This window comes from Haplochromis burtoni, unplaced genomic scaffold (assembly GCF_018398535.1).
Source record: "Haplochromis burtoni strain Fernald_Lab_line unplaced genomic scaffold, NCSU_Asbu1 Contig_145, whole genome shotgun sequence".
NCBI classification, from domain to species: Eukaryota; Metazoa; Chordata; class Actinopteri; order Cichliformes; family Cichlidae; genus Haplochromis; species Haplochromis burtoni.
The window spans coordinates 1,310,041-1,325,256 of NW_024582506.1; the positions used below are offsets into that span (position 1 = coordinate 1,310,041).

The window sequence follows — 15,216 nt, forward strand, 5'->3', positions numbered from 1 at the left end:
CCCAGAAGCATCCCAAACAGCAAAATATGAAAAAAGTAAGAAGATTACACCTCAGAAGTTCATAATTGAAAAATGTTGTTTTTTAGGAACATCCTGTGTATTACACCTTAAATAAGTTTTCCACACACTTTTATTCTGTGTGTTATAAGTCTGACTAACAACCAGTTCCTAAAATAAATGTTGTCGACGTAATAACTATACTGTGTGCGTGACTGCGCATTCATCATCATGGTTATCTTTCTATCATTGTCATCTTCAGAAGGTTTTTTTTTTTTTTTTTGGCATCTTACCTGGAAATACCATGAGGTTCGCCTGCGTTACCATGGTGATGGTGTGTGGCCTGGCTGTGACGACAAATTTGTAGAGAGGAGACGTGTGCTCGCCGTCTGTCACTGTGAAACTGAAGCTGCCAGAATCCTCACCTGGAGCAGAACAGATTGCACAGTTTTAACGGGTCACTTGTTAAGTTCGAGCTTTGAATCTGCTTTTGTTTGTTTCTGCCCCTTTTTTGTCTCTCTGAAACTTTATTGTCTTTACACTTGAAAAGGCAGAACATTGTTTAAAGCTTGCTACACCTTTATTGCCTTGTTAGAACGTAAAAAAAAACACCACGTATTTGTCACAATAAGGTACAAATAAATATTACATGTACTACTTATTTAATTATTTTTTTACAACCTAGCCACAGTATATCTCTGGGGTTTAATTGGCCTATTGATCAATACCAGTGACATTCTGATTACATTACAAGTTTATTGAGATTTCTGCTTGGAGAAACATAAAGACCTGTGTTTCAGCTCGTCGTGTTAGCAACACTCTGAGGTAGACGCAAATAAAGGTCACAGAGTAATCAGCGTGTCAGCGGAGATACAGCGTGATCGAGCACTTAACCTCTAATTCTAATGATCTCACCCTCGTGGACGAAGACGACCTCGCCTTTGTTTACGTGAGCCTGCGTAAAATTTAGGATCTCATCATCAGGCGCCTCTTTCAGTGCAACCCTCCCATTGATCGGCATTTCAACGTTGTAAACCAGTTCCTCTGCGGGAGTGTCAGCGTCCTCAGTGCTCAGCATGCTGGAGGTGATATCAGCTTCCTCACCAGCAAAAACCTGTGAAATACCAAAGACAACAGGAGAGAGAAACACAGTTAAAGACACTTTAGGGGTTGGGGAAAAACATCAATACAGTATCATGATATTTCGTGCAGTATTTTATTTAATATATGAAAATACATACATAAATAACAAATAAAAATAAGAGATAGATAGATAGATAGATAGATAGATAGATAGATAGATAGATAGATAGATAGATAGATAGATAGACAGATCGATTGATGGTAAGTACAAAAAGAAAACCCAGCCTATCCGTGAAACATAAAGCAGCCAGCTCCAAAGTAAGAATTTAAAAGGTTAATTATTTCTCCATGGCAGTCTACACACGCCTGTTATCAGAAGATGGAACACAGCAGTGCAGACTGAATGACTCTCCCTAGGTGGAGGGCCCTTAATGGACTTCTAATGGTCGGATGGCTGAAAAGAGCATTAATTGAAAGAAATGGGCCAGATCTCTAGAAAGACATTCCTAAATAGCTGGAATCAGTTGGGAGAGTGTGCTTAGGGTGCCTTGCAGTGAGAAGTAAATATCGATCTAGAAAGCCACTCACCCTTCAATACCACACTCCCTCTTTTTACAGACCCGGGATAAAGACCAGAAAGCCTCTGGGCAGAGGAAAAGAGGACACTTCGGTGGTAGATGTTAATGTGGTAAGTGTCAGTCAGTGGGAGACAGAAAGCGACAGATCCTAACAAAGCACAGACTCAGTGACCAGAAACTGGTAATCGAACTGGGGAGGACACAATTATTGCCCTCTGAGGACAAAACAGAACATGTGATCACTGTTTAATACGTGAGGTCAAACCAGATATGCATTTCCTCCTAAAACGAAAATCATTCAGTAACGCAAGGATCACTTACTTTAACTGATTCAATGCTGTAATTGCAAATTTCAGTGAGCTAAACAGCGTCTCTTAATAACAAAAAAGATCCATAGTAGAAGGAGACTGGGCACATCTGACTGGACCTGGTTTTTCAAATCTGTCTGTCAGTGTCACATAAAGTCTCAGTATGAATTTCTGGGTGGAAGTGCAGATTAAGACACACTGACAAGAACACAGCCAAAGCCTGGAGAGTGTTTTGGTGAAAAATAAAATAAAAAAAATAAGACAAACTATCTCGATGGGATTCTTTTCTAATGAGGATACTACCAAAGGAGAAAAAAAAAAAGAAATAGTTGCTCAGCTTCTGTGACCGATTTCTCTGTACAGATTAATGGTGGCTGTTTATCAGAAACCCTGTTACTAATGGACGATGTCTAAAGAGAAAACTGATGCTACTCTTTCTGCTATTATCACAGCCATGGTACTAAAATCTTTTAGTAAAGTGTCTACACTGCTTTCACATCTTCTGTTTTTTCATGAGGATTCAAAAACACACCAAAAAATATTGTAAGTAAGGCATGGCACACAAACAGTTTCAGGTCTTAAAGTGGGATTTAGTTTTACTCTAATAGCAGCTGAAACTCCTAAATTAATAGTTAAGTTTATACTGTAGGCAATTCACACATTTAAAACCAATACTGCTTTATGGTAGGAAACACTCTTAATGAAATATAAAGGATTATTTGCAACAAGATGAAGGGCCTGTGAGAGTGTAACTGGGTGCAGTACTGCTTTTAGCATGCTCACACTGAATGTGGCAGACTACAGATGTTTAGCAGGTCTTCTGGTATAATACTTACTGTGCATGCTTACTAGGTTTGGTCTCAGGGTTTATGTGTTTCTCAATGGAGGGTCCTTTATGGGCTCATTTTAGTTTGGGTAACTGTTTGGATTTGATTCGTTACAGAGTTTGAAAATGTTGATTCCTTTTTTTGATTTAACATACTAATAGTGAGCTGGATTACTATGAATAGTCCTGAGTTTTCATTTATGTCTTTACTTCATCTACATGATTTTTGTAAACAGTTTCTGTTTTATGATGTTTTGGGTCATGATTTTATTGTTATTCTAACATGAAATAGATTTATTTGTACTGTTCAGGTTGGTGTCTCGGTTTCAAAGAGTTACTGATACAAGTTTACAATTTACTCTTGTGGTAAATTTTAGCATATAGGAAAGCTATATGCTAACAATGCTATACAGCTGTATTTAAAACTAGGTTCTTTACTGCTGTTGTTTGTATTGACAACATGTAAGCCTATGGGGAATAATATATAAGGATTCTTTTATTATGACTTTGTTACAGTAACAGGTCATAACCATTTAAATACAGAACAATTTCAGTACCTGTACAATCTCCCAAAGTGTTTTTCTTTTCTTCTGGAAAACAAAATTAAATTAATATTCACTTAATATTTGTTACAAAACATTCTAATGAATTCTGCTAAATAAAGAAATGAATTCCATATATGCACTACATAATTATGTCAAGTATATGGGTCTTGTCTCTTTGTCTAATATATGTATTTTGTCAACTTCCTGTTTTTATTTTGAAAGTTTTTTTTTTTTTTATCATGTTCTGGGTTAGTTTTGCTTCCTGTCCTCCCATTTGCTGGACTTTACATTAAAGGCTTCTGTTACTGATGTCAAGCTAGCTCATGTGTTCACTGGACAAATGAAAATAATTTGACTGTCAATAGAATTTAACCAATCACAGGCAGAAAATCATCTTTAGTAAGATGTGTACAAAATAATTTGCCAATTGCTGCAAATATCAGAGAATAGATGTTGAGGGAAAACCTTAAGACTCATCAAGCAATCAACATCCCCAGGGCCGCATTGTCTTCCATTTCCCTATTATAGACGCTTTCAGAGAAAGTTTAATCTTCAGTTCTGAAGCTTTTGTCTTTTTAAGTGCTTTATGTCACTTCTGGTTTTTCACATACCTCCAGAGTTCTGCAATATAACAAATGTTTTATGAAGTCTATAATTTAGTTGCCTTTCAGTCCACTGCTTATAACATCCCACTCAATTTGACACTCCATCAAAGCCCTTTCAAAGCCCAGACTGCATCAAGAGTTCAAAGCTGTGATCCATCATTATACACTTACTGCTTTTTCTGTTGCTAGATTTTGTCTTTGTTGCTCTCAAACGATAACGCTTAAAAAATGGTGATGAGCGCAAAGATAAGTAGGCTTTGAGTCAAAGATAAATCAAGAGTCCCATTCATAACAAAAGCCCTATGTCTATATGTCTAATCTCAGTGTCGAGCGGCAGAAAAGACCAATATTTGTCGCTTGCATAATAAAAAATGCATTTAGAATATGCAGAAGTCTATTATTAACAAAGGAGACATAAGCAAGATATAAAAGAAGACTTATGTTTGCAACAGATAAAAAGGAAATAAGACGGGGGTCATTTCATGTGAAAGTTACCCATGTGTTGCGTATTTCTGCGCTGAAACATGTGCGTGTACAGTCAAACAGAATTAGCACCGACAAGTTCATGTGTAGTTCAAAAGACATTTGAACTACCTCAGTTAAAGAGAACCCAAATTTATTTGAATGGTAATGTTTTTGAAAGTCTAAGTTACACATAGTTATTGCTTCAAAGGCATCTATATGAGTATATGTCTACTCCTTGGAGAGCAGAGTTGCTTGTTTTGAAGCAAATATGTGGCAAAATTTGGAATAATGCCCAAACTGTCAGCTTGAATTTCATGAATTTTGAGCCAAAAAAAAATCTACTAAACATGTATCTCACACTGTGGCACCACTGGCATTGCTGGCTGAAGTCCCTGCAGAGACTAAGATTGTGACTGGACCTGGTGATTTTTTTTGGTCTTTTCACCATAGAGGTTCTGGACTAAGAAAAAGGAGGGACAATAAGCTTACATGTGTCCAGTTCCTTCATGAGCAAAAACATGTGTCGCTAGGTAGGTGCTAGGTAGAACCGACAGCTCTATCACATCAGCCTACAACAACAAACAGGAAAGCGTTTTATCCTCGCTGTTGCAGAAACCTGCAGAGATCTTGTGATACGGGGCTTTAGAGGAGCTCGTTCTCCTTGGGGCAGTTTTCTTCTCGCGGCCTGCAAAAAAGCACAGTCTGATAGTTTGTCCAGGGGCACACCGATGGTGGGGGAGTGCAGACTAACCCAAACGTTCCCAGCCAAATCTGGACTCTATCAGAGAGGTTTGCAAGTGGATTGCCTTAAGGCAGAACACCCACTTTTCCTCTTTGCACCATGGATGAGACAGCTGCTCAGTGCATGCCCACCCCTCTATTTTAGCCCTATTCTCGCAGAAGCCTTTGGTGTACAGTATGCAGACATGACTCAGCTGAAAATAGCACCACCCACCTGGACAATTTCTCAGCTTTGAGCAGCACTGCAGACAAATTTGGTGTCCCATCGTTCAAGCTGAGGGGACAAGCTACTGGCAATTATCTGTGGGAATAATCATGTTAATGCTGAAAACTGTTTGCTCGACAGCAGCCTAACACATCCTCAAGAAAAGCTCTCAAGTCATCTAAAGCCCAGGATTTATTCACCTTTACAAAGAGATTGCTGTTAAATGCCAGCTCTTATAGGAACTAGGTTTAACTAAGGTTTTCCAGAGGCTGACATGAGAAGCTTTCCTGTTGGTCTCCAGCAGGATTTAGTACACAAAGAGTTTTTTCCCTGTTTCCCATTCAAATGTTTTCTGGTGTTGTCCAAGAGCCATCAGATACTAATTAAATGCTGAAATGTGTACTGTACCTTTTTCACAAAAAGGTATATGTTTGCTAATGGCAAACAGAATTTACACTGTTAGAAGGCTGAGCGATACTATTACAGAGCAATTCCCGGTCCTTTACACTAGATGGCCACATTAGCCCATTCTCAACCACAGCCAATCTAGGACAGGCAATCTGAAAATGGTCTCGCAAACTGATAGTTTATATAACAATCAATGCATTTAGCACCTAGGAGGACGGGCCGCAAATTCAATCTGATTGGAGATAATGGCTGGCATTTCATTTTGAGGGAGTAATGAAGTAGCTGCCATAGGCAAATGACTTTGTTTGCCAGTGACTCAACATCATCCTCTAAACGTCTGAGACTCTGAGGGGCGCCAGATGTTTGCAGCTGCATCCAAAACTGCCTAGGCATCATGTTTAAGTACAAATCCACCAGTGTGTTCGTAATTCTATACTCGGGAGCTAAAGTTGACAGCGGGAATAATGCTATTTAATTTCGATTTCTCCTCCCCTCGTCCAGCCCATTCCTCTCAGAGATACAGGTTAACTACATGCCCTCGCTCCTACTTTGTGTTGTAATGAGAGATTAAACAAAAGTACTTAGCGAGGGTAATGAGGCTATCACTCAAAGTCAAAGTAATCTTGTAAAATGTGAGAGATGCAAAAGCAAAATAGATTGGCAGGTAGAGTGAGGCGCTTCTGCACAGAAACACAGCAAAGTCAGGCGGAAGCAGACGAAGACAGACAGGGTTTAAATTCTAATCAAGACCAGCTGTATCCTGCAACACCAGGCCAAATGTGATCAGACTGAGCAGAACCCGATCACGGTCGTGTTAGTCATCATGTCTACAGAGGTCACTACACACACACAGAACACACACACACTTCCTGCTCTAAATCAATCCAAGTGCCACTGGGCCAGCCCCTTGCTCTGTGCGGGTTAGACATCCACATATTATTATGTTACATTCTGCAGCCGCAGCAGAGGAGTCGCAGGGATTGGATGCTGGCCTCACTCTGCCAGAAAGCCGCGGTCTCATCGACCATCTTGGTTTTCCAAAAATACGGGTTGCCAGGGAGACGAGGAGCCACAGGCAGAGCGGGGAGGGCTGAATGACACAGTTGGTTTCCAGTTCTGTGAGCTGATTACTGTCGACTTTTTCCGACTGCGTGACTACTCCTGCTGTAGAATCTACGTTATTCATCCCCCTAAACGTTTCTTTCATGACTGACGTAAATCAGTTTAAAAGCTTGCCACAAACTCATTATAAGCCTTCAGCAGAGTCATTCAAATATACACCTTTCTTCTTACAACATAAAGTTCTAAGAATTCAGTGCGGAGGTGTTTCGTTCTTTGACAGTCTGCCACTACCAACTTATGAAACATTATCCAAATCGCCGGGGAGAAGCAAATATGCACGTCCATCAAACTTCTGTGTTGTTATGCTGTAATTTCACTTGGAACCCAAGCACAACTTACCCCTCAGAAAAGTGACAGTACAGGATCAAAATGGAAAATCTAGACACATACTCAGAAATGTATACCTGAAATTCTGCCTGATGCTTTATAGTGGGCACACAGTGGTGAATCACTGCCCTTCTATTGTAACGTGACTTTGCACAACTTACATTCTGAATTTTCACTTTATTAAAAAAACAAATACTCTTAGGGAGATGGTGCATGTCTGAGATCTGTATAGTTCAGACTCGATGTACAAATTCCATGCATTCGTTTGCCTTACTGCGTGGAGAACATTTTATATGCAGGTCATACAAGATTCATGATTTTGGACTGTTACTGCGGCTGAAACTATAGTGTATGGATGTGAGAACTGTCAGCAAAGCCTACACATTTCATTCAGAGAAGATTAATCTATCAGCTTCTATAGACAGATAGATCTGTCTGTTATTTTGTTGGAAAATCAAACTAAATGAAGACTAAAGCACAAAGCACTATGGGGTAATTCTGCTAAATTGACCGCCTTTCAGCACGCCAGAATCTCATCAACCGTTATAAAGCCATTAATCTGTCATTCTTTCATATTTTGCGCGGCTTGAGCATCAGACCAGAGTTTGAAGCAGGTGGTAATGCCTGTAGCCTGTCAATCACGCATGCACGAGTCAAACTAGGTCTCTCTTCCTGCATACTGCAGCAGAGAGACCAAATACATACACTTTCATCTAATAACTTGCTCCAATAATGTTTGAAATACTGCAATAAACATGTGCTCTATTCTCTTTCACAGGGAATGAAAGCTGGTGGTCAGCTTGAATTGATATCGGGTAAAATGTACAACACTTTATAAGCATAAGGGAGTTTCAATATGTTAACTTTTCTGGCTTGATGAGCATGTGGGAGAATTGGTCACCTATCACACATTCATAAGAGCAAAGTATTACCTCTGTTCCGGTGTTGCGCGTCAGTTTCGGGGGCTCGTCGTTGACAGGTATGACAGTAACCGAGATGGTGAAAGGGAGGCTCCTGCGATCAATGTCATAAGCAGAGAGCGAGAGTGTAAAATTGTCCTCGGTGCTCTCTGTGCTGTCGTGCATGTAGTAGACTTCTCCACGTCTCATCTGCAAGAGACCAAAAGGATGCCAGTTGTTATATAGATCTCATCATGAATCATGAGTGGCAGAACACATAATAAAAGGTTAGATGAACTTCAAAGGTGGGATTCAATTTTACAGTGTGACTGTGTCTCTTAGCATCTGTACACAGTGGAAACCAGGGAGCCGTAACTTCTCTATAAACCTGGATAAATCTTTTAGGAGGAATTCAAGATCATGACCTGCACACAGCATTATTCAAAAGTCTTGAGCCATTCCTCAAAGTGATCTTGAACAATAGTTTTCTCAAGGTATTTCAAAGACCTTAGCTACTGGCTCCAAACTTTGAACCAAAAATGTATCACTCCATATAATCTATTGCCACTCATTGTCAGACCAGTACTTATAGCTGTGCATTGTCAGAGGAATGCTTTTTTTTCTTTCTTTTTTGTTTGTTAAGCCACTTAACACCTATCATTTAATTATAACAAAATGCAGCTAACTCAAGGTGACAGGTCAACATATGACAGACAACAAAGAACCATTCTTAAGGAAGAGACACAGAGAAAAGGACAAGGAATGCAAAATTAGACAAGTACTGGACTAAAAATCAGTGGCAACAGATTTGATGGAGTGATGAATTCAAATTTTTGGTTCCAATTGCTGGTATTGCTTCAGCAATTATCTCAGTATTTTCCTGACTGAAGTTGGGTCCATTTACAGCATCCTGCCATGCGATTGCATTTGTCCCTAACCACCAGGAACCCTCATGTTAACTTTTATTGAATGGAAAAAAGTTAGCGTTCATCCTCCAGCTTCAATGTGTTTGCATTATGCTAACCATAGCTGCGTAGCTAGCCACCATGTGGCACATCATTATATCAGCTAGCCCAAATTCAGAAACCATACAAATGTCACTGCTGTTTTCTGTCTTCATTTATGTCAGAAGTGATAGCAGAGCTGTACGTTTAAAATTTTCAGAAATCCCCCAATAGGAACATGCTATATTATTTAATCTTAATTTTTGGGGGGAGACTTCCCGCAAACCACTAGAGGGAGTCCACGTACCACCAGTGGTGTGCATACCACAGTTTGAAAATGACTGCGATACAGAAAATGACAGAAAATGTCTGATTGGCAACAACTTCATTCTTCATCATGACAGTGATCCCAAACACACTGGCAATGCAACAAAGGATACCTGGAGAGAAAAACAGCAGTGTGGGATCATCTTTTTCAGAGAACAAAATTCAGAAACATCCAAAGAAGAGCTTTGAATGTCCTTCAAGAAATCTGGAGAACTATTCCTGACTACTGGTTAAATAAATTATAAGAAAGCTTGCTTGAGGGAGTTCAGATTGTGAATAATGGTAGTCATATCAAATACTGACTTTCAAGCTTACTGAAAACACTGTTTTTGCTTTGTATACTGCATTTCCATTTGTGTTTGCGCATTTCAACAAAATCGCTGCAGCTATTTCCCATTTTCGTAGAAAAATAAAACAAAATGAGGGTCGGCTCAAGACTTTTGCACAGGGCTGTAGTTTGAAACGTGGATGGATTCAACGTGTTCGTCACATATGAAGCACATTATGCTTATTCTTCACAGCAAGTGAGACAGTAAAACTACATCCACAATACTGTATAATTACAGTCAAGTCTAACGAAATCAAGGCACTGATAAGGGTAGTCCACCAAATTGAGCTTGGAACAATTTGCAACTGCACTTTGTTACAATGCTCTTTGTAACTTTTAAAAGCAGTCTACAAATAGGCTCTTTTGCTTTCTTGCCTGGAGTTACTGTAGATGAGAAGATAAATACTATTCTCTGGTCTGGGTCATAAATCAATTGGTTAAATATGCCAAATTTGCCAGGAGACAGTTTCCCCAGCTCAGCATAAAGATCGGTCTTTTGCATTGATTAAATAAACAACTTACCGTATGTAAGCGGGCAGTAGAGTTGCTGGTAAGTGGAGTTTTTGATAGACTTTTTTTTAATGTGAAGCCAGACCCACTGTCTTCTAGATGTAACCTAATATTCATTGGACACATCTTTGCAAAGAAAGTGTTTCAAAGTATAGTTTCAAACATTTTCTTTAAAAGGATTATATTTTAAAAGGATGAGAAGAATATATTGTTTATAGCGCACACTGTATTATTTATGTTTTTCTCCAATCAGATAATATGATACCAGCTTTCAAAGTCGAGAAAAGGCTATAATCAGGATTTAAATGTCTGTCTGATAGCAGCTCAGGAGCAAGTGAGATGACACCTTGAGAGAAACCAGATGCAGAAAAGAGTCAGTCATCCATTGTTAAGGGAACTACATAGAAAACAGCGGCTGTGGCTGGGCCGAACAAAGAGCTTTACCTTTCTGCGTTCTTGTTTAAAATCTTTGCCGAATGGCTCGAATAATTTAACTTAAACATCCGTTTTCGCTGATACTTTTTGACAACATTTACAGATTCAGAACACTTCTCTGCAAAGAGAACAATTAGATCTTTGTCTAGACAAAACCCAGGAAGCTACAGAGATGAAGGGACCTGCTTCAGAGAGCAGCAATTGGCGAATGGATTCCATATGACGGGCATCCTTTTGGAATAACAACCTTCATCATCATTACTGATCAGGGAAAGTCGGAGAGAAAATCAGTCTGCTTGCTGGAACAATAAACAGTTGCTGGTAATTGGACACTTGGCCAACTCAGCAAGGCTGATGTGTATGGTTGTGTTTATTACTAGCTGCAGACTTTATGTTAGTCTAATTTTAGGCCGATGAAAAGTCTCTTGGTCTGGTTGGCTATTGAGCTATGGAGTATAAATGGCAAAGGCATGCTTGCAGTGTTCAGAAAACATGCACTGTGTGAAAATATAAAGAAGACAATGCAGACTTTAATAGGTTACTGCAGACCTAATGGAGACCTGATGGAAAGCTGAAACTGATTAAAACAAAGACATATTGGAACAAAGTGTTTCATGTTACTGGATGTTCATACGACAGATTCTGTGCTTATATTCCATCTGGACAACATGGCACATAAAGTTAATTGAAATTATTGTGGCAGGCGTTCCTGTGAATCTGAATGAGTCACAATTTTTTCTCAAAGTAGACTCTTCTGTGTAACCGTAGGCTTACATAACCTCAGTGCCCAAACTGATGTCTTCATTGCAGCACTACTACTAATAAGTCCAGTGTGCATTCCCAAGTGACATCTGGGGACTTTCCTACTTGAGCTTCAAATAATATTGAACTTAGCAGAAAAAAAACACAGCTTTCCCATGTGGCACCTTCGGGATGGGAAAAATTAAGCCAGTGTACAAAGTCCCCAAAAAAAATGCAGTTTGTCTAATGGCCACTTGAGGCTGGCTCCAAAAGCTAGTCAGTCCTTGTCGACTGTAAATTTCCTAATTTATGTAGGAATGTTTAAAGCGTAGTACAAAAGCAGATTTGGTCATTAGTGTCTAATAAAAGCACGCCTGCTTAGAGTGAAAGGTGACTGTCGCTGCGAGGTGTCTACTGATCATCACCTCGTCTAATTCAAGTCATTCAGCTGGACTTCTTGACTTTATGTTTTGGAGTATTTTACAATTATCTAACGAATAACATGACCTGTTGTGTGGCTAATTGTGCTAACAGATGGCCGAAGAAAACGGCACTAGCTTTTTTCCCCTCTAAGCTGTTTTCATTTATTATTTTATTTATATATTATAATGTTTATATATATTTAAAATATTTATTTTATATTTATTTTATAATAATTGCGGCTTGACTCAAAAAATATTCAAAATTAGGCTTGAACCTGAATTCTTATTTGGGATAACTAACTGGACTGGATTCTCCGAGTATAACATTTGAAGAAAAATTAAAGAAAAAGTACAAATATGTCAAAAAAAGTATCACGATTTTTTTTTCTCCCAGCGTTCATTGCAGCAGACTCATTGGAGCTGCACATTAGATTCTTAAAGACACAACATGAGTGAGTCTAGTAAAGTGTGGGAGAGCTTGTGTGCACTCACATATTATTATAGGAATTTAGCAAGCCAGTTTATTTTGGCTGCAGGCGCTCCAAAGGCATCGTCAGTTTTTCCACAATGCTTCAGCAAAGTAGAGCAGAGCAGTGGGTTAGATGTAGGAGCTATAAGATATATGTCTAACTAGCTCCACTCAACTATGCGGTCCATTCAGAATGCATGAGGTTTTTCCACCGGTAACTACTCATGCATTTTTCATATTTTCCTAAAGCTGGGGTGTCTGAACCACATGGAGTGAGACGAGCTAGCTGTGCTGCAGAAGCTCCCAGATTTTCTCTCCTCTCTCCATCTGGTGTAGCTACACAAATCCAAACAGCACCGAGTAGTAGCTGAGAAAAGTTCCAAAGTGACGCATTGTTGTGGTAATCCTCTTGAACAACTGCCCTTTCCTACTAGTGTGAGAAAGATGTTACACTGCCCATTGATGGCTTTTTTTTTTCTTGTGAGAATATTTTTGGACTCAGTGTGACAAAAATATATGAATCTTTGTCCAAATGAAATTCAGGTTCCTTGTATGGACACAAGACACAAAGAAATCTGTTTAATCCTTACAATGTTATACTGAAAATCAAATGTTTTGGGCCACTTGGCACCACATGTGTTGCACATAAGCTAACCATTTGGTGCAAGCAGCCATTTGGTAAATAAAAAGTTTGCACTGCTTCTTCCTGCCAATTTGCAGGGCAACAACAAATGTCAGATTTTTAATAGAACTTCAAAACCCACTTTCCGAGTGGCTATAATAATGATTCTTCTTCCTACACATGCTCGTTCCTCATGATGCTGGCAGGTTAGACATTTCTGGCAGGTAGTCACAGTTAATGGAAGTGTATCATTGGTGTACGCATGTACTGCAAATAATGAACGTCAAAAATGACATGCATAGAGCAGAAGAGCTCATTAACGATGTGCTTTGTCTGCTTACCTCTTCTAATGAAAAGTAAGAAAGCTCCTGTCCACTCAAGGAGCGGATATCCCCGTGTTTTGGTGATTCATCCACAGAAATGTCAATGGTTGATGAGTTGTAGAAGGGGTCCAAGATGTTAATAATGTCTGCATTAATTACTCTGCTGAGGCCCTCCTTCACAGTAAAGTTGAGGGCTTGGACAGGGATTATCCGGGGCACGATGTTCACAAACATGCGCAGGTTCTCCACTGTGTTAAAACCATTACTGACATCCAGTGTGAAGACATCATGCCGCTGAAAGAGATAAATGTAGGAAATAATTTATTGATGTTTAGAGAAAAACCTTGTACCTTAAAACTGTCAGAAGCTGTGGTCGCCTTTCGTCTAGTTTTAGTTTCATTGTGAATATGAAAGGGAACGGGATTAAGAAGAAGTAATTGACTAGTTACAACTGAATATGTTTAGTGAAAGAAAGGAAAAAACAAAGCAAAACCTGGGTGGGTGCAGACACGTAGAGAATGTGTCCTTCATCAATATCTTCCTGAGTGAAAGAGTGGATGTAGTCGAGGACAGGTGAGGCCTCAGCGTCTGGACTGGTTGTCAGCTTGACCACATGACCGTGCTGAGGCGGTTCTTTGATTGTGAAGATCATTTCACTGGGCAAAATGTCAGCTTGCTCCACCTAACAAGTCAAAGGTATATCCTGTTAATTTAATATTCAAGATTTATATGTATCCTAAGTGTTTGGTAGCTTGACAATAATGCAGACTGTACATAGCGAGCATTGGAAGAACCCTGTACATTTGTAGCATTGCATGTGTAAGAAAAAATGTTTAAATCTTTTGCTGTTTCTAACTCTTTTGAAGTATGGTTTAGATATACTTTGTTCTGGGCAAAATGTAAAGAATATTGCACAACCTCAAGAGTTAGCAAAACCAAGAAATTAGCTACTTGGCTAAAATTCTGGAAAATCTAGATTGGAAGTGGCAGCACTGAAAAACTGCAGCTATTTTGTTGTTCCCCTGTTTGAACATCCACAATTGCGTACACAAATATACAGTACAGTTGTTCTCTGTAGCATTAAAACAGTTTAGTTGTATTTTTAGTTCACAATATATAATTAATAGCCCTGCTATAGTGTCTAATATAGACTTAAGACACATTGTTAGACAGCATTGTGAACAGAAACTTCAATAGACATTTGTGACATTTGGCAACAGTTAGAGCCGTGCTGCAGATTTACGCGCAGGCAGATTTATGGTCATCTCGCTTTGAGAAGTTTTAATCTCGAGCCTGCGCGGAGCCTTGGAGTCTGTAGGAGCCATGCTCACTTACGGCAATATTTCAAAAGATCATACCGCTTTTCATTTCATTGTACAGACACACACATTGGAAAAACTCCCAGAAATAAAGTCAATATTTTACCTCTTGTAAAGGCCATTCTGTCAAGGCTTTGTTCCATACATATTTCAGTACTGTGTATACTGTGCAGTCAGCGCTGTATATTTAATATGCATCTCATACTGTAAAACCAGTGTATGTTCAGATTTTTTTTATTTATTATTTAGACCTTAGTCAAGGTCTTACATATAGCTTGCAATGAATGGATCAGCATTTTAAACTGCATTAATTGCTTCCATGATGAACTGCATGCAGGCTCATCTTATAAATTACAGTGGGATTCAGGAAGCTCCTCGGGGGATACTTAGTGCTCTGTTTTCTGCACTTAATAGAGTGCAATTTAGTACATAAACCAAATTAAAAGCAGCGACTGTAAAGTCATATTTAGCCCTGCTTTCATGTGGTTATAATATAGATTAAAAGCAGGGTCTGCTTGGTGACTCATGGGAAAGATCGTTTTCACAAAGAGAAAATATGTTTCTAAAGACGATATTTCTGTCATATGAAGATCATGTCTACTACATAGTCTTTCTTATTTAATAAAAGCAAATACGTGCTGCACAACTTGAATGTCAGCAAAGCAAA

General features: G+C 39.1%; 1 protein-coding gene across 1 annotated transcript in view; it reads right to left on the reverse strand.

The window, feature by feature from the left end:
* Positions 1-15,216, reverse strand: part of cspg4 (chondroitin sulfate proteoglycan 4) — a 75,640-nt gene that overhangs the window by 8,956 nt on the left and 51,468 nt on the right. Inside the window, exons 4-8 of the mRNA XM_005931715.3 lie at positions 13,724-13,912; positions 13,249-13,524; positions 8,143-8,319; positions 913-1,111; positions 291-422 (exon numbers count right to left, since the gene is read on the reverse strand). Coding sequence (XP_005931777.1) covers positions 291-422; positions 913-1,111; positions 8,143-8,319; positions 13,249-13,524; positions 13,724-13,912 — 973 coding nt within the window. The remainder of the gene's footprint in view (positions 1-290; positions 423-912; positions 1,112-8,142; positions 8,320-13,248; positions 13,525-13,723; positions 13,913-15,216) is intronic.